This window comes from Amblyraja radiata, chromosome 22 (assembly GCF_010909765.2).
Source record: "Amblyraja radiata isolate CabotCenter1 chromosome 22, sAmbRad1.1.pri, whole genome shotgun sequence".
NCBI classification, from domain to species: Eukaryota; Metazoa; Chordata; class Chondrichthyes; order Rajiformes; family Rajidae; genus Amblyraja; species Amblyraja radiata.
The window spans coordinates 11,946,669-11,970,849 of NC_045977.1; the positions used below are offsets into that span (position 1 = coordinate 11,946,669).

At 43.5% G+C, this 24,181-nt stretch overlaps 1 protein-coding gene across 3 annotated transcripts in view; it reads right to left on the reverse strand.

Moving 5' to 3' along the window:
- Window positions 1-24,181, reverse strand: part of ciita (class II major histocompatibility complex transactivator) — a 97,078-nt gene that overhangs the window by 35,468 nt on the left and 37,429 nt on the right. For all 3 annotated transcript variants that reach the window (XM_033040417.1, XM_033040418.1, XM_033040419.1), the window contains 5 exons: window positions 7,682-7,813; window positions 5,413-5,490; window positions 5,226-5,291; window positions 3,278-3,322; window positions 697-783 (listed from right to left, as the gene is read on the reverse strand). In XM_033040417.1, coding sequence (XP_032896308.1) covers window positions 697-783; window positions 3,278-3,322; window positions 5,226-5,291; window positions 5,413-5,490; window positions 7,682-7,813 — 408 coding nt within the window. The remainder of the gene's footprint in view (window positions 1-696; window positions 784-3,277; window positions 3,323-5,225; window positions 5,292-5,412; window positions 5,491-7,681; window positions 7,814-24,181) is intronic.

Sequence of the window (24,181 nt, forward strand, 5' to 3'; positions counted from 1 at the left end):
CCCCACCCACACCCACACCCGGCCCACTGTGGTTATTCAGGTCCCTCCCAATCCACCTCTTGGTGGCTTCAATTAGAACCGCAGTAATACATCCCATCACTGGGTGACCTGTGAACCTTAATTACTGTCCCTTCACTGTGTGAAAGCAAAGCATTAAAAAAAAAAGTACAAGATATGGAACAAATACAATTTTTTTTAAAGAAAGAGGAAGAAAACAAACCACAAGTTGTGGCTTCTGGTCCTGGAACCTTACGCCAACTTTCTATTAATGGAATCTTCAGTTGAGTATGTTAAAAGAATATGAATACAAGGAACTGCAGGAACTAGTTTACAAAAAAAGACACAAAGTGCTGGAGTAACACAGCAAGTCAGGCAGCATAGTTGGAGAACGTGGATAGGTGATGTGTCAGGCTGGGACTCTTTTTCTGACTGATATATGGATAGGTAACATTTTGGATCAGTACTCATCTTTAGACTGATGAAGAGTCCCTATTCATGTTCTCCAGAGATGCCGCCTATTCTGCTGAGGTACTCCAGCACTTTGTGTCTTTTTTTTTGCTAAAACAATATTTGGGTTCCCCCACTTATTGACTTCCCTCCCCATTCATCAAAATGTTCGTTCCCGCGTACAACCTCCGGGCTACTTTATACGATCTCACGCCATAAAGGATGAACAGCGTTGAATTACTGACTCACCTCTCTTCCTGCTTTTTGTTTTGGTGCAGGATGGCGTAAGGAAATTCTGGCAGGTAGTTTCATTGTCTGTTGAACACGAGTTGTGGCCTGCAATTGAAAGATTCATCGCTATGTTTTAATACAAAATCTGTCAATGGTGTCTATCCTCATTGTAATAAACTGCATGAGGCCATATTACAAGAAAATAATCTTAGTGTTCCCCATGAAATATAAAACCAATGAGTTCTACACAGACCTATAATCAGAATACATATACTTCTGAAGTACGTCTGAAGAAGGATCTCACCCCGAAACGTCACCTATTCCTTTTCTCCAGAAATGCTTCCTGGCCCGCTGAGTTACTCCAGCATTTTGTGTCTATCTTTGGTGTAAATCAGCATCTGCAGTTCCTTCCCACACCTATACCCTGTTCCTTTCTCCTTTATCTGTGAACCCAGCTTTCCTTTGAATACATCACTGCAGTTTGTTTTAATTCCTATGGGTAGTAGACTATATTCTGGCCAAATACCAGGAAAAGAGGTTTCTCCTGAATTCCCCGTTGAATGTATTAGTGACCGTATTGTATTCTCCAACAGTAGTTCTGGACCATCTTCATCTCAGACGGCCAACAGCAAATGGATTGATCAACTGAAAGACACAAATTGCTGGAGTAACTCAGCGGGTCAGGTAGCATCCTTGGAGAACGTTTGGGGTCAGGATCTGAACAAGCATCCCGACTCTAAGTGTCATCTATCCATGTTCTTCGGGGATGCTGACTGACCTGCTAAGTTACTCCAGCATTTCGTGTCTATCCTTGGTAAACCAGCATCTGCAGTTCCAGATTTCTACATAATCAGTTGAAATCTCTTTTCCAAAATAGTAACCACCCTGCTTCCCGCACCCACCCACAGGAACGGAATACCCTGGTGAATGCTTTACACTAAACCCATTTGTAGTTTGCTTGGTTGTCCAGCTCTGCTTTGAAAGCTAAAAGTAAGCAGGTGTGCCCACTACACCAATACAATCATGATAGTAGGTGACCCAAATAACTTTTATGCTTCTCTTCAACAGGACAGTGAACTACCTCTACTATCAATGGGTAATAGCGGAAGTAGGGGACAAACAGAGTGGCCAATTTTTAAAAGTCACCTGCATCCTTTCAAGGGAACTGGAATTTCTGCCATGTCAACTTGGCGTCCTCTTCCTCAGCAATGAGCTCAGGCAGAGGACGGAGGGAGCACTGATACCAATGCCAGCAGTGTAAGAAAGATCATCGTCAGGCCAGAAGATTTTCAATGCCCTCTCTTTATTATGTTACTATTTAATTATTTTTTAACAAGAAAAGGGTGGCCTAATCGAGGATTTAGAATGATGATGTGTTGTGATGGAATGGATGCAGCACTCGTGATTATACTGAGGGAGGCCATTCAGCCCATCTGGCCCATTCCCCCTTCAGCTTATTCCCTCTCATCTGCTCGTTTTGGCCACTCACACTAAGGGTAATTTACGGAAGCAAATGAACTTGCCAGCACAACTTTGGGATGTGGAAGGACACTAGAGCAACCAGGAAAACCCCACCCAGTCAGGGGAGGGGAGTGCACCCTCATACCCAAGGCTGGGACCAAAGCCAGATCCCCAAAGTATTGAGGCAGCAACATTAACTGCTCCACCTTTATATCATCATTTCTGGGGAGGAACATAAATGGAGGTCATCATTATAGGACAGTCAACATGAAATGCAATGGGGAATTCAGAAAAAAGCGACTTTACAAAGAATGATCAGAATGCGAAACAAACTGCCACGGGAAGTGGTTAAAGTGACTGGTATAAAGTGCATGGACAAACAAATGAGGGCAAAAGGAAGTGAAGGTTATATTTAGATTTTAAAAATGTGCGGAGGTAGATGAAGTACAGCATCAAAATTAGTGTGGGTTAATGAGTTGTTTATCCAGCATGAAGCGTTATGACACCTGTTAAAGTAAGACTCATATTCACTTTTCTCCATTTTAACTCACAGATGTAAAATTAAGATGAATGCTGGATTCAAATTTGTTGACTATGTAAATAATCCACTTCAATTGGGTAGATTTCAGGCCTGCTTGAAATTGATACTGGAGAACTGTGAATGTCAACTAAAGCATCAGAGGTGATCCTTGATATTCTCAAGCAAGGAATAGGGAGTCCATAACCTTTCCCTGCCACCCTCTCCAGCCTGGTATTAACCCCAAAACCAGGTGAATTGGATCATGAAATTTATGAATGTTTAAATGTAAAATTAAGCACAAAAACTGCATTCTGTTAACATCTGAAATGAAAAGTGTCTTAATTGCTTCTCAACTATTATCAAGTAACAATGACAGCCCATGGGGTTGGGGGGGGGGGGCGGGGGGGGGGGGGGAAGAAAGGAAGTTTCTCCAGCAATTTTGTCTACCTTTGATTTTTACAGCATCTGCAGTTCTTTCTCAAATATATGACAGCCCATGGGATGACCAAGATTAAGCATATGCTAAGATCTAGAGCCCACTTTGAGAAGGATCTTGCAGTGGTGTAACCCCATAGTTATTACATTTGGTTATGCACTCTTATTCGTTAAGGAACTTACAAGTGGTGTTGCTTAATGGAGTGTGTCTAACCGAGATTTCTTCACCTACAAAAGGGACAAAGAAAGTCAACGATAAAATAACATCAGATAAAAAACTCTTCAAAATTCAAATGGGAATTTTGGTGACAGTCATTCTTAGGCTGAGTTTTTCTTTGGATCTCATCATGTCTCACTCCAGGAGTGTTGATGGTGGAGAGGATGTCGCGGAATGACGCGGAAGGTTCGACCAGCCCCGACACGAAGTTCGATCGTCCGGCGTGGGGAAGCTGACATCCCCCCCAATGCAGGAGCTGATCGCCTCAACACGGAGGGCCCGCCGCTGGCTACGGGAGTCAATATCATCCCGTCAACGGAGAGCTCGAGGCCGCCGACTACGGGAGAGCAAAAGAAAGGGATTGAACTTTTTCTCGCCTTCCATCAGAGAGGAATGTGGAGGAGTCAATGTGATGGATGTTTATGTTAAAATATGTTTCGTATGTTCCGTTGCTTTTTATTTGTATGACTGACTTGGCAATTGAAATTCCTCATATATAGCAAAACATACTTGGCTAATAAAGTATTATTGTGATTGTGATTGTGGGTCTACCAGGATATTAACCTGATGTGCCACCAATTCCATAAAATACTAATGGGACCTTAATGATGAGGACTACTGTATGTAGCATCTTGGCAGAGTGCAGACTGGTGCAAATGTAACTCGGCACCATTTTGTGATTTCACTCATTTAGTTTAGTTCAGAGATGCCAGCGTGGAAACAAGCCCTTCGGCCCAACGAGTCCGCACCGACCAATGATCCCCGCACATTTAATAATAATAATAATAATAATAAATGTTATGTATGGGCGCCTTTCAAGAGTCTCAAGGACACCTTACAAAAATTTAGCAAGTAGAGGAAAAACATGTAAGGGGAATGAAATAAATAGTAGAGACATGACTAGTACACAAATTATAAATTAAAGACAGAAAAGACATTTACACTATCAAACACACACCAGGGACAATTTATATTTATACCAAGCCAATTAACCTACAAACCTGTACGTCTTTGGAGTGTGGGAGGAAAGCACATATCTTGGGGAAAACCCACGCAGTCACGGGGAGAACATACAAAATCCGTACAGACATCACCCGTAGTCGGGATTGAACCCGGGACTCTGGCGTTGTAAGGCAGCAACTCTACCACTGTGCCACTGTGCTGCCCTTAAAGTGGCAATTTGCACTAATTCAATCTACTCGGACACATGGAGTTCAATGAAAAGTTGTTGAAAAGAACCAAATGAAAATCAGGCATGTGATAAAGTAATAGATTATATTTAAATGCTAATTTCAAAATTTGGTAAATATTTTAATCGGAAATATTAGTTTAGTTACTCAAAACATTTTCAGTCCAGGCCTGCATGCTCGGCTCCTTTATAACATTTTGCACAGCGACTGGTACCAATTTGTAGCATGATACAGGGAGCTAGAGTGATCACACTGGAGCAATGCTCCCTCCAATCACCCCAGCATCCGGTGGGAGAAGGCTCGGCAGGAAATCCAGTGGATAGAACATCAGATTCAATATTTTCATTTCTTTGAGACAAAAGCTACAATTTTGTCTAGTAGTGAAAATAAAGATTTTAGACTTTAGGGATACAGGGTGGAAACAGGTCCTTCGGCCTACCGAGTCTGCACTGCCCAACGATCAGTGTACCCACTGTACACCAGCACTATCCTACATACAACGGACAATTTACAATGTTTCCGAAGCCAATTAACCTGCAAATTAACCTGCACGTCTTAGGAGTGTGGAAGGAAAGCAGAGCACCCGGAGAAAACCCACACTGTCACAGGGAGAATATAGAAACTCCATACAGACAACACACGTAGTCAGGATCGAAACTGGGTTCTGGCGCTGCAAGGCAGCAACTCTACCGATGTGCTACTGTGTTATCCCACTGAAACATACCAAAATACTGCTCCAGTGCTATTGTGTTAGATGGCCGTGGATCCTGTAGATATTTTAAGATGCCGTCTACAAAATAAAGAGAGGGCAGATTTGTTAGTCAGGTTGCAGAAAGTGCACCATAATTAATCATTTCATTCTTATTAGAATAATTCCTTAGGAGAGACTCAGTCAAAATGACAACACTTACCAATTCTGTTTTCGTATTCACAATTTAAATTTATCTCACATAAATCTTCTAAAAGTTCAGAATGGTTATCATCAAAACCTTAAATGGATGAGAGAAACAACATTCAAGATAAAGTCTTGTACATACAAAGAGAAGCAGTCACAGTAGGAGCAGGAGTAGGCTACCTGGCCCCTTAGTCCCACCTCATCTTCCAACATGTCCATGGTTGTTCTGATCCGGGCCTCCCTCCTTAAAAATCCACCTGCTTCCTCTTTAATTTCTATGATCCAGCCTCCATATTCCTCCAGGGTGGAAAATTCCACCCCCTGCAAAACGCTATACCTTTGCACCTCAGTAAATGACTGCTCCTTTGTCTTGTCACTATGTTATCTCATTTGAACAAAACACAAAGTGCTGCAGGGACTCAGTGGGTTGCATAGCATCTGTGGAGGGGATGGTCTGACATTGTTTTGGGTTGCTCAAGATTCCTGCATCTGCAGTTTCTTGTGTCCTCATCCTATTTGAGGATCTCCTGCCACTAGAAACGACCCAGTATCTACTCTGTCATGTCCATTTAGTTTGGTTTAGAGATACAGCGCAGAAACAGGCCCTTCGGCCCACCTGATCTGTGCTGACCAGCGATCTCCGCACATTAACACTATCCTACACACACTAGGAACTATTTTGTTTTACATTAACCAAGTCAATTAACCTACAAACCTGTATGTCATTGGGGTGTGGGAGGAAACTGAAGATCTCGGAGAAAACCCGCGTAGGTCACGGGAGGAACGTACAAACTCCATACAGCCAGCACCCGGAGTCGGGAACGAACCCGGGTCCCCGATGCTGCAAGCTCTGTAAGGCAGCAACTCTACCGCTGCGCCACCGTGCCATATATATATATATAGGATCTTATATGCATCAATAGGATCACCCTTCATTCCTCTAAACTCTAAAGAGTACAGATCCAACTTTAGCTATTCATGATAGGGCAACAATCTAATTAGAAATATTAGCCAAGTTAGTCCCTTAAACTATCACATCTTCTAGTTGCAGGGGTATCTTATTTTCCATTGAATGTCAGTTATACATGAGAGAAAGAATGCTAGCATGTCTTATTGAAAACTACAAGGGGACATGACAGTGTAGATGCTGAGATGTTTTCTTGACCATCCCGAGTTTCTTGGTCTCTTTTGTTTCTGATTCTGATTCCTCTCCTAAATATTGAGGCGTTTCCTCTTGCGTCTTTTACATTATAAGATTTTGTCTCCCCTCACCCCATCCTCCTTGCCTTCAGCCACAGAAAGTTCCTCTAAGCGTCTTGCTGTCACTTGTCTCATCAAATCACCTGTTGTGTGGGTCTGAAGAGGTGTTGATTTACTGCTGGACCTGAGAGCATGCCGTCATATTAAGTGAGCAAACTCCTATCTTGCATAGTTTTGGTGGGACAGGTAGCCACCATGATGGTGTGGTGGGAATGGACACTGACTTCAGGAACTCCTGTCTATCGACTTTCATGGGAAACAGTGAGCATCTTATTTGTGGTGATACATCCATCAAATCGGTGCTGACTGCTGCATTATGACATTCAGAGCTACTTGGAGTATTTGTTCTTGCAAAGGAAATGAAAGGTCACTCAGATGAAGAGGAGTGCATTAGTATCAAATCTACTCCTCCATAACATATCCTGTGTCCCCAATATCCTGGACAACCATGAGTTGCTCCCTAGTTGGCTTCCTGTATATGGCATCTCTGCAGCTAAATTAGTCATTTGAATTCAAATAGTTTAGTTTAGTTTATTATTGTCATGTGTACAGAGGTGCAGTGAAAAGCTTTTGTTGTGTGCTACCTAGTCAAAGAAAAGACTATACATGAATCCAATCAAGCCGTCCACAGTGTACAGATAAAGGATACAACATTTAGAGAAAGATATAGTCCAACAAAGTCCGATTCAGTCTGAAGAAGGGTCTCGACCCAAAACGTCACCCATCCTTTTTCTCCAGTGATGCTACCTGACCCACTGAGTTACTTTGTGTTTAAAGTCCGATTAAAGATAGTTCATAAGGTCTCCAATGAGGCAAATGGGATTAAGGAAACAAATGAAGGGACAATTTGAGGCCTACAAAATACAGCAGAGTATTTGCAAACCAGAAAAAATCTGAAAGAATCTTTTGTGTCAACTTTCATGTTTAGTCTTGACATGATCAAAGTATTTAAAGCAGTGCCCACAGATGTATTTCTCTGATAACCAGCAAGATCCTCTTATCTGCTCTGCGTTAGTCACAGGTACCTGCTCCAGCAGCTGCTTCTCCATTCTGAATGCAGGTGCCAGGCAATGGCATCTGGCCATCTTGTAGCAAAGTCAAATAGCTGTGGTTTTTCACTGCTGGTTGGTCGATGGTGTAGCTTTGGTTTCTCATGACTGGAAACAAAAAAACAAAAACAAAATGCACAGATCTGAAAAGCATGCTCCAACATATCAGTGCTCCCACAGCCAATTTGCCAATCCCTTGCTTTCAACTTGGGTATGATATAGTGAATTTGGAGAATTAAAACTCATCATGATACAGGCGATGAGCAGGAAGAATATTTGTCAAAAATTAGGTTTATGTAAATACTTGGATGCGATGCAAAGGGGCAAAAGTTTGTTGAAGTGAAACTGAAAGTATTCAGGCAAAACTTGCATGACGCCCAAAACAATCATCCAGGCGTCTTTTCCTGAATGATTAACAAAGAGATCTGCAAAATCAAAGCCATCAACACAATGCTGACAATACTGCTCAAAAGTATTCTGGGCTTGTGCTTATTCTCATTTATGAAGCTCATTATGACTTTTTGATCGATATAAATGAATTGTTTGAAAGATACAGCATGGAAACAGGCCCTTTGGCCCACCGATTATCAATCACCCATTCACACCAGTTTGGTGTTATCCCACAGTGTACACTCCACTTTATCCACTCATTACACACCAGGGGCAATCTACCTACAGATTAACCTACAGATCTACACTGTATGGAATTTTGCACGTTCTCCCCGTGACCTGCGTGAGTTTTCTCCAGGCGTTCTGGTTTCCTCCCACACTCTAAACACGTACAGGTTTGTAGGTTAATTAGCTTTGGCTAAATTGTAAATTGGTTTAGCTGGAAACCGGAGCACCCGGCAGAAACCCACGTGGTCACAGGGAGAACGTTCAAATTCCATACAGACAGCACACGCGAGGTCAGAGTCAAAACCGTGTCTCTGGCACCGTGAGGCATCAGCTCTACCAGCTGAGCTACTGTAACTCCAGTTGTGGGGTTTCCTCAGTGTCTGAGCCACAAGGTTGTAGACTGGAAATGATCAGAGGAAGTTTTATACCAAGGCTATCGATAGAATGGCACATACAATTATTGTGTGTACTTCTGGTCATCTCTATATAGGAATGTTGTGGATGTTTTGGAGGATGTAGCAGGTTTTCCAGGGTGCTGCCTGGATTAGAGAATGGACAAACCTGGAGTGATTTCTTTGGAGCATCAGGGGCTGCAGGGAGGACCGACTGAAGTGTATAAAATTATGAGCGGCATAGACAGGGTAGACAGTCAGAATCTTTCTCCCAATATGGAAATGTCAAATAATCGAGGCAATAGCTTTAAGGTCAGAGGGGACAGTTATTTTTTTACATGCAGAATGGTACGTACCTGGAAACCACTACCAGGGGTGGTGGTGAAAGCAGAGTTGATAGTAGCATAGAGGCTTTAAATATACACATGAATATTCAGAGAATGGAAGGATATGGATCATGCAGGCAGAAGGAATTAGTCTAATTTAGCATCATGTTCAACAGACATCAAGGACTGAAAAGTCCGTACGTGTGTAGGAAAGAACTGCAGATGCTGGTTTAAATCGAAGGTAGACACAAAATGCTGGAGTAATTACTGGAGCAAGTTAAAGGTCTGTACGTGTGCTGTACTGTTCTATGTTCTCTGTTCAATTTAATATTCTCCAGTGGAACACGTTAACAGCAATGTCACACTGCACTCTACAGTTCTTCAATCGACTTAATGCCCTGTCCCACTTACGTGTCCTTCGCACGCAAATTACACAACCTCGTCGTCACGTTGAGGCGCACGGGCATCGTGTGGCAGCGCCGGGCCGGTCCCACTGAGAAGCGCAGAGGGGTATGGAGTTGTGCGCGGTATTGCGCGGCGCTCCGGGATTTTGAACCGAACGAAATCTTCACGCACCAACGGCCTGTCGAGTAACTGATGGCGAATGTGGGACAGGCCCAAGACCCTGGCGCGACGCAGCGTCTCACCTCCAACAGCAGCTGAAGCAGGCAAACGATCGCCGAACTCGGCCTGGGGCTCACGGCCATTGCGGATCCGGATCCGCCCCCACTTGTACTTCCAGAGCGGGGCCAAGAAAATTGAAGATAGACACAAAATGCAGGAGTAACTCAGCAGGACCGGCAGCATCTCTGGAGAGAAGCAATGGGTGACTTTTGGGGTCAAGACCCTTCTTTCAGACTGAAGAAAGGTCTCGACCCGAAACATCACCCATTGCTTCTCTCCAGAGATGCTGCCGGTCCCGTTGAGTTACTCCTGCATTTTGTGTCCTTCTTCAAATGACACATGAAGATGCGCGCGACCTTCGCGGGACCGTCGCGCCTCAACGCGACCACAAGGTCGCATAATTAGCGTGCCAAGGACATGTAAGTGGGACAGTGGCTTAACTTCCATCTAGTAACTGCAGTTGGAGTTTCATCAGCTAATTGCCAGAGTCTCCTAATTTCAGTTGCATGGAAAACATGGTCAAAAATGAACTCAACTTGCATTGTCCACCATCTCTACATGATAAACGCTGGAGGAGAACTGTACTGGTCACATGTATAATATGGCGTTACATCTCAACCTGAATTAACAGTAATACGATTATTTCAGAAAGGATTAAGGTGTCAAAATGTCACTTCATTGTATTTATATAACCACTGGACCTTAAGCTATTCGTACTATCTTTATTACCATCTCCTCCATTCAATTGGCTTTTAGGAGGGTAATACTGTGCAAACAAGCCGAATGATGTCTCCCTGGGTTCTTCACCTCAACAATACACTTAAAAGAAAGTGCGTAAGTAGCACTAGTCCAGAACAAATCAGACACAAATGTCAGCTTCCCTCTCACATTTCCAACTGATCGGTTGGTGACAGAGCCTAACTCGGTGAGATACAAAAACAAATCTGGGTTTTGTATCCTTTGCCCGGGGAACGATGCAGAGGAATGGCTCTTCATGGGTTGAAATTCAAAAATTTGAAATGTACGAAATAGGGCATAAAATGCCCGAAAATTCAGAAAATATGAAATAAGCTTCAAAAAAGATAGTGCAATACTTTAAATATATATATTTTGCAGATTGACACAATTTTGCCTGCTTTATTGTGTGTTAGTTACAGCGGTGAAAATAACCATGGTCTCAATTAAATGGAGAGATTAATCCCAGTGATCAATCTCCACATGTGTGTTATATACAAATATTTCAATCATTCACTGGCTACAAAAGTTCATCGGCATTGCTAACAGCAGTCAGCAATATTCATTTTGTCCCTTTAAGAGCAAATGTGAGTATTGTGGAATATTTGTTTCATTAGATCTTTGATGCCTTCGGTGTCTTTGTTCCAGTTTTGAGTTACAGACCTATTGAGAACTATAAGAAGGTGGTGACCAAAATTGAGTTCCATGTCCACAAATGTTTGGGATGTGTGGTAATGACTCAGGTGTGGTGGAGCAGGATTACATTTCAAAATTGCAGATTACACAAAACTTAGTTTATGCTTGTAATTATACTGTAAAGGCAACTTATTAGATCCAAGTCCATTTGTTCGAATCTTCCCTCCTTATTTCTGTGTACCCCTACGGGTTTTTCCTCTCTCATTCTTGCCCAGCAACCCGCCTCCACCCTCTCCACTTTGATTCCTTTTATCATCAATTCACATCAAGGGAAATTGACAGTAGACAATCAGCCAGTGTATCTTTATGATGTGGAAATACCCAGGTCAACCAGAGGAAACCCTGTGTAAGTGAGAAAGTGTTAACCTCACACAACGTCATGAGTGCTTATTTGTCCTGTGTATCGCAACAAGAGCAATGAAATTCTTACTTGCTGCAGCTTTGCAGGGACATGAAACTAATGTTCCCTGGTTTGTTTTATCTGGGGGGTGGGGGAGGAGGTCGGGGGAAACTTTTTTTCAACCTCGTACCTTGCTGGAGATGCGATTGTTTTCCGGGTCGTATCTCCGGTCGATCTGTGGCCTAGCATCATGGAGCTGGAGGCCTTGCTCGGGACTGACTTTGAGCCCCACTGCGGGGCGTGGACTTGCCATCGGAGCCGATCCCTTGCCTGGGATCGATGCTCCAACCGCGGCCTGTTGAGACTGTTGGGAAACTCCTAAAGCCGCACGACGTTCGACTAGCCCGGACCCAGGGTAGATCGCCCGGCGCGGGGGAGGTGAGATCCCCCCCCCAATGCAGGAGCTTGATCGCCCCGACGAGGAGGCCCGCCGCCGGATACGGGAGTAAGATTGTCCCGTCAACGCAAGGTTAGAGGCCCCCCTGACTGCTGGAGGATAAAGAAGGGAGAGATTGAACTTTCTTTCACCTTCCATCACAGTGAGGAATGCGGATGAGTCACTGTGGTGGATGTTCATGTTAAAATGTATTCTTTGTGTGCTGTTGCTTTTTATTAGTATGACTGTATGGAAATAAAATTTCTCGTAAGTTGCAAAACATACTTGGCTAATAAAATATGATTATGATTAAACATTCTGTAATTTATCTATTAATCTAATAATTTGAGGTAAACTAGACTATGGGACAGCAAGCCAAAGTAACAGTGCAAATTCCGTTGTGGTTCAGTGCTGAGGCAGGGTTGTTGTTTGGATCGTGCAGGTGGTTCAAGAGCGTGATGGTTGGTGGGTGGAGGCTGTTCTTGAACCTGGAGTTAGCAGTTTTCAGAGGTACACAAAAATGCTGGAGAAACTCAGCGGGTGCAGCAGCATCTATGGAGCGAAGGAAATTGGCAACGTTTCGGGCCGAAACCTTTCTTCAGACTCATAGTATAGTAGGTTGCCTCACTGAGCAAACAAGCAGCAAATGAAAGTGTGGTGCGCAAAGTTCCCTTACAGCGTGCAGGAACAATGAGCCACAAATATATATGTGCACAAACCTTTGAAAATGAAACCCAACATGCAAGTCCTAAAGCAGATTGTGTGACTTTAATCCTGCAACAGTTTAACAGTCTATGTTCTGAAAATCTTTAGTTAGATTTAACATAAACTTTCAAAAGGTCATGTTCGTAAAGAAAAGTAATTGGATTTTAAAAAAAAGTGGGGTGCAGATAAAAATGGACAGCTTTATTAAAGGCTCAGTGTTGGCATACAGGTTCACCTGTGTTGCAAGGCTCATGATGGTGTAGGTAAGATTTTAGTAGGCCAAACTAGTCCTAGCTGCAAATACTTTAACTACTTTTGTTAGTAATTTATTATACTAATTTGTTAATAAATCAAGAATCAATCAAGAATCAAGAGAGTTTATTGTCATGTGTCCCAGATAGGACAATGATATTCTTGCTTTGCTTCAGCACAACAGAATATAGTAGGCATAAAGACAGAGCAGATCAGTGTGTCCAATTACCATTGAATATATATATACACACATAATTAAATAAATGTGCAATGGGCTATTAATATTCAGAGTTTTGTTTGAATTGAGTTTAATAACCTGATGGTGGTGGGTAATAAGCTATTCCTGAACCTGGATGTTGCAGATTTCAGGCAATGTTGTTATAGGCTGTGGGCCGAGGATCTTTATTCTGCAGTTTCGTGACCCAAGTCACCAAACTACATGAAATTGTCACATATTGTGTAAAAAAATTTATATAAATCACCCCTGAAACTCGATATGAAGAAGACTTGCACATTTTTATTAAATTAGAGAAAAACCGGAAAAATCTCGGGAATTTTTTTGTCCAATCAAAGCACGTTTAACATTGAGTTGTCTGCCAGTTGGCCAATCACGCGCTTTGTTTCAGGCTAGCACACAAAATGGCTGAGGGGGCTTCACAGATGCCTGTTTTTCTGGAGATTCCGATGTGTTGTTCTGTGGAATAAATGTCGTGGAAACTTGCAGCAGGTTAATTGTATTTAGTGGGAAAAGCATTAAAAAGGCTGAAGAAAGTGCTGCGAAGTGGATTAAAGTGCAAGAAAGCCTTCAAAGTCCCTGCTGATGTGCTGGAACACAAAGAAGGCCCCCATGAATCAACTCTAAGTGAAAGGTAAGACTAAAGTCTGAATTTATGAAAATCTATCTGTATGGACTTTAATTAATTTAATTGCACCCTTTATAATGTGAATAAATTCATTCATTCATTCATTCCTTATTCATTCATTCACTCACTTACTCATTCATGAAATTGAGGGCCTAAACTATAACACAGTCAATTAAACATTGTCACTAATGCCAGCCTGTTGTAGAGTAATAAGTCTTTAACAAATAATCTCGGAGTTGCCTGCGAAAACTTACCGGGAAAAAGTGCTCCGATCGCAGGACCTAGGTACTCGCGGTAAATAGCGATCGATATCCCTCCGTTTTTCTCCCGTTATCGGGGTCTGAAAACGACCGCTACAGACGGCACTATGTACAGCCTCCCCCTCCCCCCCCACCCGCCCGCGGAGATGATCCGCGGCTCCGCGATCGCGAATCGGCCGCTTATTAATTGAGACCGCGGCTTCACTTTACCGCTAGTACCTAGGCACCGCGATCGGAGCACTTTTTCCCGGTAAGTTTTCGCAGGCAGCTCCGAGATTATTTGTTAAAGACTTATTACTCTACAACAGGCTGGCATTAGTGACAATGTTTAATTGACTGTGTTATAGTTTAGGCCCTCAATTTCATGAATGAATGAATGAATGAGTAAGTGAGTGAATGAATGAATAAGGAATGAATGAATGAATGAATTTATTCACATTATAAAGGGTGCAATTAAATTAATTAAAGTCCATACAGATAGATTTTCATAAATTCAGACTTTAGTCTTACCTTTCACTTAGAGTTGATTCATGGGGGCCTTCTTTGTGTTCCAGCACATCAGCAGGGACTTTGAAGGCTTTCTTGCACTTTAATCCACCGCAGCACTTTCTTCAGCCTTTTTAATGCTTTTCCCACTAAATACAATTACCTGCTGCAAGTTTCCACGACATTTATTCCACAGAACAACAAATCGGAATCTCCAGTAAAACAGGCATCTGTGAAGCCCCCTCAGCCATTTTGTGTGCTAGCCTGAAACAAAGCGCGTGATTGGCCAACTGGCAGACAACTCAATGTTAAATGTGCTTTGATTGGACTAAAAAATTCCCGAGATTTTTCCGGTTTTTCTCTAATTTAATAAAAATGTGCAAGTCTTCTTCATATCGAGTTTCAGGGGTGATTTATATTAAAAAAATTACACTATATGTGAAAATTTCATGTAGTTTGGTGACTTGGGTCACGAAATCCTATTTCTAGACACATTTTTGATGCTCGGCCCACAGCCTATTAGTAGTAGTGTGGCATAAAAGCGTAGCTAGTGGAGATGCTGCCTCACAGCTGCAGTGATCCAGGTAAATGTTGACCTTCAGTTCCGTCTGTACGGAGTTTGCACGTCCTGTGTGACCATGTGGCTTCCTCCAGATGTTCCCGTTCCCTCCCACATCCCAAAGATATTTAGTTGATTGGTTAAATGGCCACGATAAATTGTTCCTACCAAGTGAGCGGTAGAATTGGGATGGAAGGGGATTGAATGTGGGGAGATAAATAGGATTAGTTTGGTTGGATACTTGATGGTCAGCATGGATTTGGGGGGGGGCTTTTTCTATGCAGTATCATCCAGTGGCTCTAATTTATGATACTATCAAGGATGAGATATATCCAAATGTAACACTGGAGCCTCGATCATGCAAGCACATTAAAAAAAAACCCTGGGGGAGAAGGTACAAATAATTGCTACCTGCAACCCATGTGTGGAGAGAGCAAAGGGAACGCCTCTGACAGAGTGAGGCAAGGGATGCTGTAGGGATAACTGTAGTGGTCATCCAATCATTAGTTAATGGATGCAGTTAGTGAGAGAGAGAAAAAAGGAACAAAGAAACGATGACATGAGGTGGCAATGGAACGAGAACATAAAGAAAGGAACTTACAAATTGCCAAATGTATGGCCACAGGACATGTGCAATAGGCTAGATTGCACTTTAGTTTCGTTTGGTTTAAAGATACAGCGCGGAAACAGGTCCCTCGGCCCACCAAGTCCACGCCGACCAGCAATCCCTGCACACTAGCACAATCCTCCACACTGTGGAGAATTTACAATTTTACCAAAGCCAATTAATCTACAAACATGTACGTCATTGGGTATGTGTAGAAACGAGAGCACCTGGAGAAAACCTATGCAGTTTATGGGGAGAACGTACAAACTCCGTACAGACAGCACCCGTAGTCAGGATCAAACCCGGGTCTCTGGCGCTGTAAGGCAGCAAATCTACCGCTGTGCCACCGTGCCGCCCCATAGAAAAGAAAACTGAGGCCATGTCACACATATATCTTTCATAGTAGAAATGGAGTGTTCTGCTACACACAGTGTGAAACCAAGATATCTAAACTTACAGAGTTCATTACTTTACAGTTTACACACATGACAACCTTTGTCACATCCCATTCGCTTCCCCCTCCAATCTGATCCTATAACTCCTCCCTCACCTTCAACAAGGGATCCCAGCAGCCCTTCCAGGTGAGACAGAGGTTCATATGCACCTCCTCTAAACTCATCCACTACATTCAGTGCTCTCAAGACGAAGAGTAGGGGATTGTTTCGCCAAACACTTGAGCTCTGTCTGCCAAGGTCTGACATCGGTGGAGGGGAAGATGCTGGAGTCAATTATAAAAGGTGAAATAGTTGCACATTTGAATAGCAGTAACAGGATCAGTCCGAGTCAGCATGGATTTACGAAGGGGAATCATGCTTGACTAATCTTCTGGAGTTTTTTGAGGGTGTAACTAGGACAATGGACAATGGAGAGCCAGTGGATGTAGTGTACCTAGACTTTCAGAAAGCCTTTGATAAGGTTCCACATAGGAGATTAGTGGGCAAAATTAGAGCACATGGTGTTGGGGATAGGGTACTGACATGGATAGAAAATTGTTTGGCAGACAGGAAACAAAAAGTAGAGATTAACGGGTCCCTTTCAGAATGGCAGGCAGTGACTAGTGGGGTACCGCAAGGCTCGGTGCTGGGACCGCAGCTATTTACAATATACATCAATGATTTAGATGAAGGGATTAAAAGTAACATTAGCAAATTTGCAGATGACAAAAGCTGGGTGGCAGTGTGAACTGTGAAGAGGATGCTATGAGGATGCAGGGTGACTTGGAAGGGTTGGGTGAGTGGGCAAATGCATGGCAGATGCAGTTTAATGTGGATAAATGTGAGGTTATCCACTTTGGTGGCAAGAACAGGAGGCAGATTATTATCTAAATGGTGTCAAGTTAGGAAAAGGGGAAGTACAACGAGATCTGGGGGTCCTTGTTATCCTTCACTGAAAGTAAGCATGCAGGTACAGCAGGCAGTGAAGAAAGCTAATGGCATGTTGGCCTTCATAACAAGAGGAGTTGAGTATAGGAGTAAAGAGGTCCTTCTGCAGTTGTACAGGGTCCTAGTGAGACCACACCTAGAGTATTGTATGCAGTTTTGGTCTCCAAATTTGAGGAAGGACATTCTTGCTATTGAGGGAGTGCAGCGTAGGTTCACGAGGTTGATTTCCAGGATGGTGGAACTGTCATATGTTGATAGAATGGAGCAGCTGGGCTTGTATACACTGGAATTTAGAAGGATGAGAGGATATCTTATTGAAACATATAAGATTATTAAGGGATTGGACACGCTAGAGGATGTTGGGGGAGTCCAGAACCAGGGACCACAGTTTAAGAATAAGGGGTAGGCCATTTAGTACGGAGATGAGGAAAAACCAAAGAGTTGTGAAAATGTGGAATTATCTGCCACAGAAGGCAATGGAGGACTAATTCTCTGGATGCTTTCAAGAGAGAGTTAGATAGAGGTCTTAAAGATAGCGGGGTTAAGGGATATGGGGTGAAGGCAGGAACGTGGTACTGATTGCGGATGATCAGTCATGATCACATTGAATGGTGGTGCTGACTCGAAGGGTGAATGGCCTACTCATGCACCTATTTTGTCTATTGTTTATTGTCTATTGTCTGCTGGATGTCCTGGTTACTAACTATTTTAATTCCCCTTCCCATTCCCATACTGACCTTTCTGTCCTGGGCCTCCTCCATTGCCAGAGTGGGGCCTCATGCAATTTGGAGAACAGCACTACGTATTCCGCTTGGGTAGCTTGAAACCCATTGTATGAACATTGAAAACCCAATTTCAAGTAATTCCACCCCCGCCGCTCCACCCAGGCGCACTTAGAAACATAGAAAACATAGGTGCAGGAGTAGGCCATTCGGCCCTTCGAGCCAGCACCGCCATTCAATAAGATCATGACTGATCATCCTAAATCAATACTCCGTTCATGCTTTTTCCCCATAACCCTTGATTCCTTTAGCCCTGAGCTAAACTCTCTCTTGAAAACATCCAGTGAATTGGCCCCCACTGCCTTCTATGGCAGAGAATTCCAGATTCACAACTTCTGGGTGAAAAAGTTTTTCCTCATCTCAGTCCTATATGGCCTAGCCTTTATTCTTAAACCGTGAGTATTGGTTAGTTTAGTTTAGAGATTCAGCGCGGAAACAGGCCCTTCAGCCACCGGGTCCGTGCTGACCAGCGATCCCCGCACATTAACGCCATCCTACAACTAGGGACAATTTTTACAATTACCAAGCCAATTAACCTACAAACTTGTACGTCTTTGGAGTGTGGGAGGAAACCGAAAATCTTGGAGAAAACCCACGCAGGTCACTGGGAGAACATACAAACTCCGGACAGACAGCACCCGTAGTCTCGATCGAACGGTCTCTGGCACTGCATTCACTGTAAGGCAGCAACTCTACCGCTACACCGCCGTTCTGGATTCCCCCAACATCGGGAACATTTTTCCTGCATCTAGCATGTCCAATCCTTTAAAAATGTTATATGTTTCTATAAGATCCCCTCTCATCCTAAATTCCAGTGAATACAAGCCCAGTCGACTCATTCTTTCATCATATGTCAGTCCCGCCATCCTGGGAATTAACTTGGTGAACCTATACTGCACTCCCTCAATAGCAAGAATGTCCTTCCTCAAATTAGGAGACCAAAATTGCACACAATACTCCGGGTCTAGTCTCACCAGGACCCTGTACAACTGCAGTAGGACCTCCTTGCTCTTAAACTCAAATCCTCTCGCAATGAAGGCTAACATTCTATTAACTTTCTTCACTGCCTGCTGTACCTGCATGCTTACTTTCAGTGACTGGTGTACAAAGACACCCACGTCCCGTTGTACTTTCCCCTTTCCTAATCTGACACCATTCAGATAATAATCTGCCTTCTTGTTCTTGCCACCAAAGTGGATAACCTCACATGTATCGCATTATACTGCATCTGCCATGCATCTGCCCACTCTCCCAACCTATCCAAGTCACCCTGCAGCCTCATAGCATCCTTCTCGCAGCTCACACTGCCACCCAACTTTGTGTCATTGGCAAAGATGTCTCCTTCCCTTATCATCTATCATCCCTATCCCCATTTCCCTTTAATCCCTCCTCGTTCCCCCACTCCCCCCTTCTACCTATATGTAGAGTTGTTACAAAACCTACCGTCGGCGGTGCTACAGACCTGCCACTGCATGTGCGTGCAATTCCGGAGGCTTTGGGGGGGGGGGGGAATTAAAATGCTTGTTTGTATTGGTTGTAGGCCCCATACGAATCGGCCGTGTCTTGCCTGCTGATATGGGCTTAAAATTTATGGCAACGGTAACATTCCAATCGATCACATTCCAGAAACATCCACTCTCAAGATAATCAAATTCATTATTTTTTTGCACAATCATGTCATAAGAACATCTAAATCATCTATATGTAGACAAAAATGCTGGAGAAACTCAGCGGGTGAGGCAGCATCTATGGAGTGAAGGTAATAGGCAACGTTTCGAGCCGAAACCCTTCTTCAGACTGATGCAGGGTGGGGGGGGGGGGGGGGGGGGCGGGAAGAAGAAAGGAAGAGGAGGAGCCAGAGGGCTGAGGGAGAGCTGAGAAGGGGAGGAGACAGCAAGGGCTACCGAAAATTGGAGAAGTCAATGTTCAAGGCGAAGTCAATATGAGGTGCTGCTCCTCCAATTTCCGGCGGTGCTCACTCTGGCAATGGAGGAGGCCCAGGACAGAAAGGTCAGATTCGGAATGGGAGGGGGAGTTGAAGTGCTGATCCACAGGGAGATCAGGTTGGTTAATGCGGACCGAGCGGAGGTGTTCGGCGAAACGATCGCCAAGCCTACGCTTGGTCTCATCTATGTAGATCAGCTGATATCTAGAGCAGTGGATGCAATAGATGAGGTTGGAGGAGGTGCAGGTGAACCTCTGTCGCACCTGGAACGACTGCTTGGGTCCTTGAATGGAGTTGAGGGGGGAGGTAAAGCGACACGTGTAGCATCTCTTGCGTTGCAACGGAAAGTGCCTGGGGAGGGGGTGGGAAGGGAAGAATTGACCAGGGAGTTATGGAGGGAGCAGTCTTTGCGGAAAGCAGACAGGGGGGGGGGGGGGGGGGGGGGGGGGGGAGATGGGATGATGTGGCGAGTGGTGGGGTCACGTTGGAGGTGGCGAAAATGACGGAGGACAATTTGTTGTATGTGACGGCTAGGTGGGATGGAAGGTGAGGACTAGGGGGACTCTGCCCTTGTTCCGAGTGGGGGGGATGGGGAGAGAGAGCAGTGTTGCGGGGTATTGAAGAGACCCTGGTGGGAGCCTCATCTATGGTAGGGGAGGGGAACCCCCGTCCCCTAAAGAATTAGGACATTTCTTAAATCATCTATATTTTGTGTTATTGTCTATCCATGATCAATATTTTCATACTAAATATCCACAGTACAGTTTTAGTCAGATGCATTGTGCAAAAAATAATAAAAAATCTTGAGAGTGGATGTTTCTGGATTAATTTATGGGAATTAAACATTAAATTCCTTCCATTTGACATATAAATTCATGACAAAGTGAGATTTTAAAATCATGTTATATTGTGAATTCTTGTGTGAATGGGATCAGTTTGTTATTTGTAATTTGGATACTTAGGCTATTTAAAAATGTTCGCCTTTTTTAAAGAAATGGATAGATGTTTAGATCTAGTAATTGAATTTAGATGACTTGATGGATTGATTAGATTAATTGATTTGATGAAACTGATGAATACAAATTTTTTATTGGTTATTTTCTATTTGTTTTAGCGTTTAACTTATCATTTCTACCTTTTTTTCTAAAACTGCAAATAATAACTTGTTTCTGTTAATGCTGTTCAGTGGGTTTTTTTCCTTACATTTTAAACAGATGTCTCTGAAGAAGAAATGCAAAACTGTCAATCTAAATGCCCAGCAAAAGAGACTGATTTAGGGAGCATTCGCAGAGATTTTCCGAATTTGGACTACTCCAAATGTGATGATCTACAGGGCATTCTTAATGGGAAAGTAGTGGGCAGAAAGGCATGTCATGCGTGGTTTGAAGAGCAAAAACTTGTAGTTTACAATGCCAAAATTGAAAAGTTGAGGAAAAACAAGGTGTACAGAGTTGCTACACAAAAATGCTGGAGAAACTCAGCGGGTGCAGCAGCATCTATGGAGCGAAGGAAATAGGTAACGTTTCGGGCCGAAACCCTTCTTCAGACTGATAGGGGGTGGGGGGGAGAAGGAAGGAAAAAAGGAGGAGGAGGAGCCCGAGGGCTGGGGGATGGGAGGAGACAGCTCGAGGGCTAAGGAAGGGGAGGAGACAGCAAGGGCTAACAAAATTGGGAGAATTCAATGTTCATGCCCGCCGGATGCAGGCTCCTCTATGAGGTGCTGTTCCTCCAATTTCCGGTGTTGCTCACTCTGGCAATGGAGGAGACCCAGGACAGAGAGGTCGGATTGGGAATGGGAGGGGGAGTTGAAGTGCTGAGCCACCGGGAGGTCAGGTAGGTTCTTGTGGACCGAGCGGAGGTGTTCGGCGAAACGATCGCCCAACCTCCGCTTAGTCTCACCAATGTAGATCAGCTGACATCTAGAGCTGCGGATGCAGTAGATGATGTTGGAGGAGATACAGGTGAACCTCTGTCGCACCTGGAACGACTGCTTGGGTCTTTGAATGGAGTCGAGGGGGGAGGTAAAGGGACAGGTGTTGTACAGAGTTGCTTATTGGTTACAATCTGAGGAGTATGATGATGCTACTGATTATGATATGCCAATGAACCAGCTAGCAACTGATCTTCTCCATAAAGACTTGGTCTTTTGCTAGAAATCGTAATTTCGTTACGATTTCTGTTGTGGACTTACAGCATATAATACAATAATATTAAAGTTCTGATCTTGAGAATATCACATTTTTGAATTTTCAAGGCAGTCTGGGTGTTTATTACTATTTCCGTCACAACGGTCAATTTTGTAATTAGCTATAATTAGGTAACTAACTAATTATATGCTTTAATTTCAGGTCATCCAAGTAGGATGTTTCATATTTGTTTCAGAATGATTCAATCTATAATAACTGAAAATTTCATTCAGTTTTCTTAATTTTTAAGAAAGTTATGAGCTTTTGACTGTCCTCGATCACAGTTTTTGTGTTAAGTCAATGGAAAAGCAGTAGGGAACAAGATGCTAATTTCCGAGTATGAAAATGATCATAACCTTTTTAATACTGAAGCTATGAAAGTGAATTAGATATCAAATTAAAGTTATTGTTATGCTTTATCTGATGGGATAAATTATAGGCTTGATTTTTAAAATCTCAACATTTTGTAACATTCCTACTACAGGTATATGCCTCCATCTTACTCTACCTTGAACTCCTCTTCTCCCCTTGTCTGACACCCTTTTGTCTCATTTTCAGTTCTAGCCTTTGTTACTTACTCCCCCTATCCAGTCACCAACTACCCCCCCCCCCCCCACTTATATCCATCGATCACTTGCCAGGCTGTGTCTTGCCCCCTCCGCCCACCACCTCCCTTTTCCAGTTCCCACCACAGTGAATCTGACGAAAGGTCCCGACCCAAACGGATGTTTGTCCAGTTTCCTACACAGATGATGCCTGACCTCCAATACTTTGTGTTTCACTTAAGATTTTAGCATCTGTTTCTTGTGTCTGCATCATATCCAAATGTGTGTGTGTGTGGGTGTGTGTGTAGGAAGGAACTGCAGATACTGGTTTACACTCAAGACAGACACAAGATGCTGGAGTAACTCAGCAGGACAGGCAGCATCTTTGGAGAAAGAATAGGTGTCATTTCGGGTCGAGACCCTTCTTCCGTCTGAGAGTCAGAGGAGAGGGAAACTAGAGACATGGAATGATATGGTGTGAAAACGACAGATCACAGCAGATGGAGATCATATCTATATATTTTAGGACGAAGGGAATATATAAAGTGACCCAATTACACTCTTTCCCAGATTGACGGATCATCAATCTGAAATGTTAACTTTCTCATTTTGCAGACACTGCGGCTGCCTGATCTGCTACATTTATTAATGAGTGTACACATCAAAAAATAACAAAGCCAATCCCATGCTGCCGATATTCTAATCGAACAGGAGGAGGTGGCTCGGGGTTCAATTTTAAAATAACACGTGTTCACCTCTCCTCTGCTAACCAGTTTGCACATTTGCAATGTAACTGAGAAGATGATTTGCTTTAATTGTTGGGGGCGACGGGGTAAAAGGGAAACATGTGCAAATAGCCACCGGTAACTCCACATGTATGAAAGGACAGGGCTTGTCGAAATCCCCGACTTTCTTGGCTATTAATAATCCCAGTATGATCGTACTCTCAAACTTACTTTCAGTTTCCCGGAAAGCATGTGTTTTTCTCCAATCAGTATCCAACAACAATTACGCGCCGACATGTAACAGTAAACTGTTTTCTGTCCACACGGGACCACGTTTACGTGTGTTTTTTTTGTCACTATTCATTATTTCGCAGCGTTCGATCCGGATAACAGTAAGGAAATTTAGGTATTCTTGGCATCGGTCTAAGGAAGCTCTGCATGTGTAGCTCATATTTAGTAGTATTGATTTCCCTATGTAAGACACATACGGATATAGAAAGCTGGCCTCGCACACACACCTGCACGTTTATCATCCCGGCGACAATCAGAGAATTACAAGAAGCAATCTCCTGTTTGTTGTTTCAATTGTTAATTCTGTAAACTCTCGGTCTAGTTCTGACACCCGTCCTATGCAAACTGCTGGAGGAGTCTCAGCGGGCAGACAACAAATGTGGGAAAGAGGAAGGGGCAGGGGGTTTGGGGGGGACGGACAGTGGACGTTTCGGGTCGAGACGCCCCTTCAAACTGGCTGAAGCAGTGCAGGCATTGCCGCCTCCACGATTACTCCAAGTTACCATTGATCTGTGATTGTTATGGGACGCCAAGCAGTCCAAGGGAAGCGACCAACCCCACAGAGAACGCTGGCTTCCCTCCAACACATGTCCATTGCTACAACAGCATTTGGATCGCCTCAGCTTTTAGTTATTTTTAAAAACGCTTACTGTATTTATGTTTAGCACATAAATTGTTGTAAAGCGGCATCTGCAGTTCCCCGTTTCTCTTTGTTAAACAA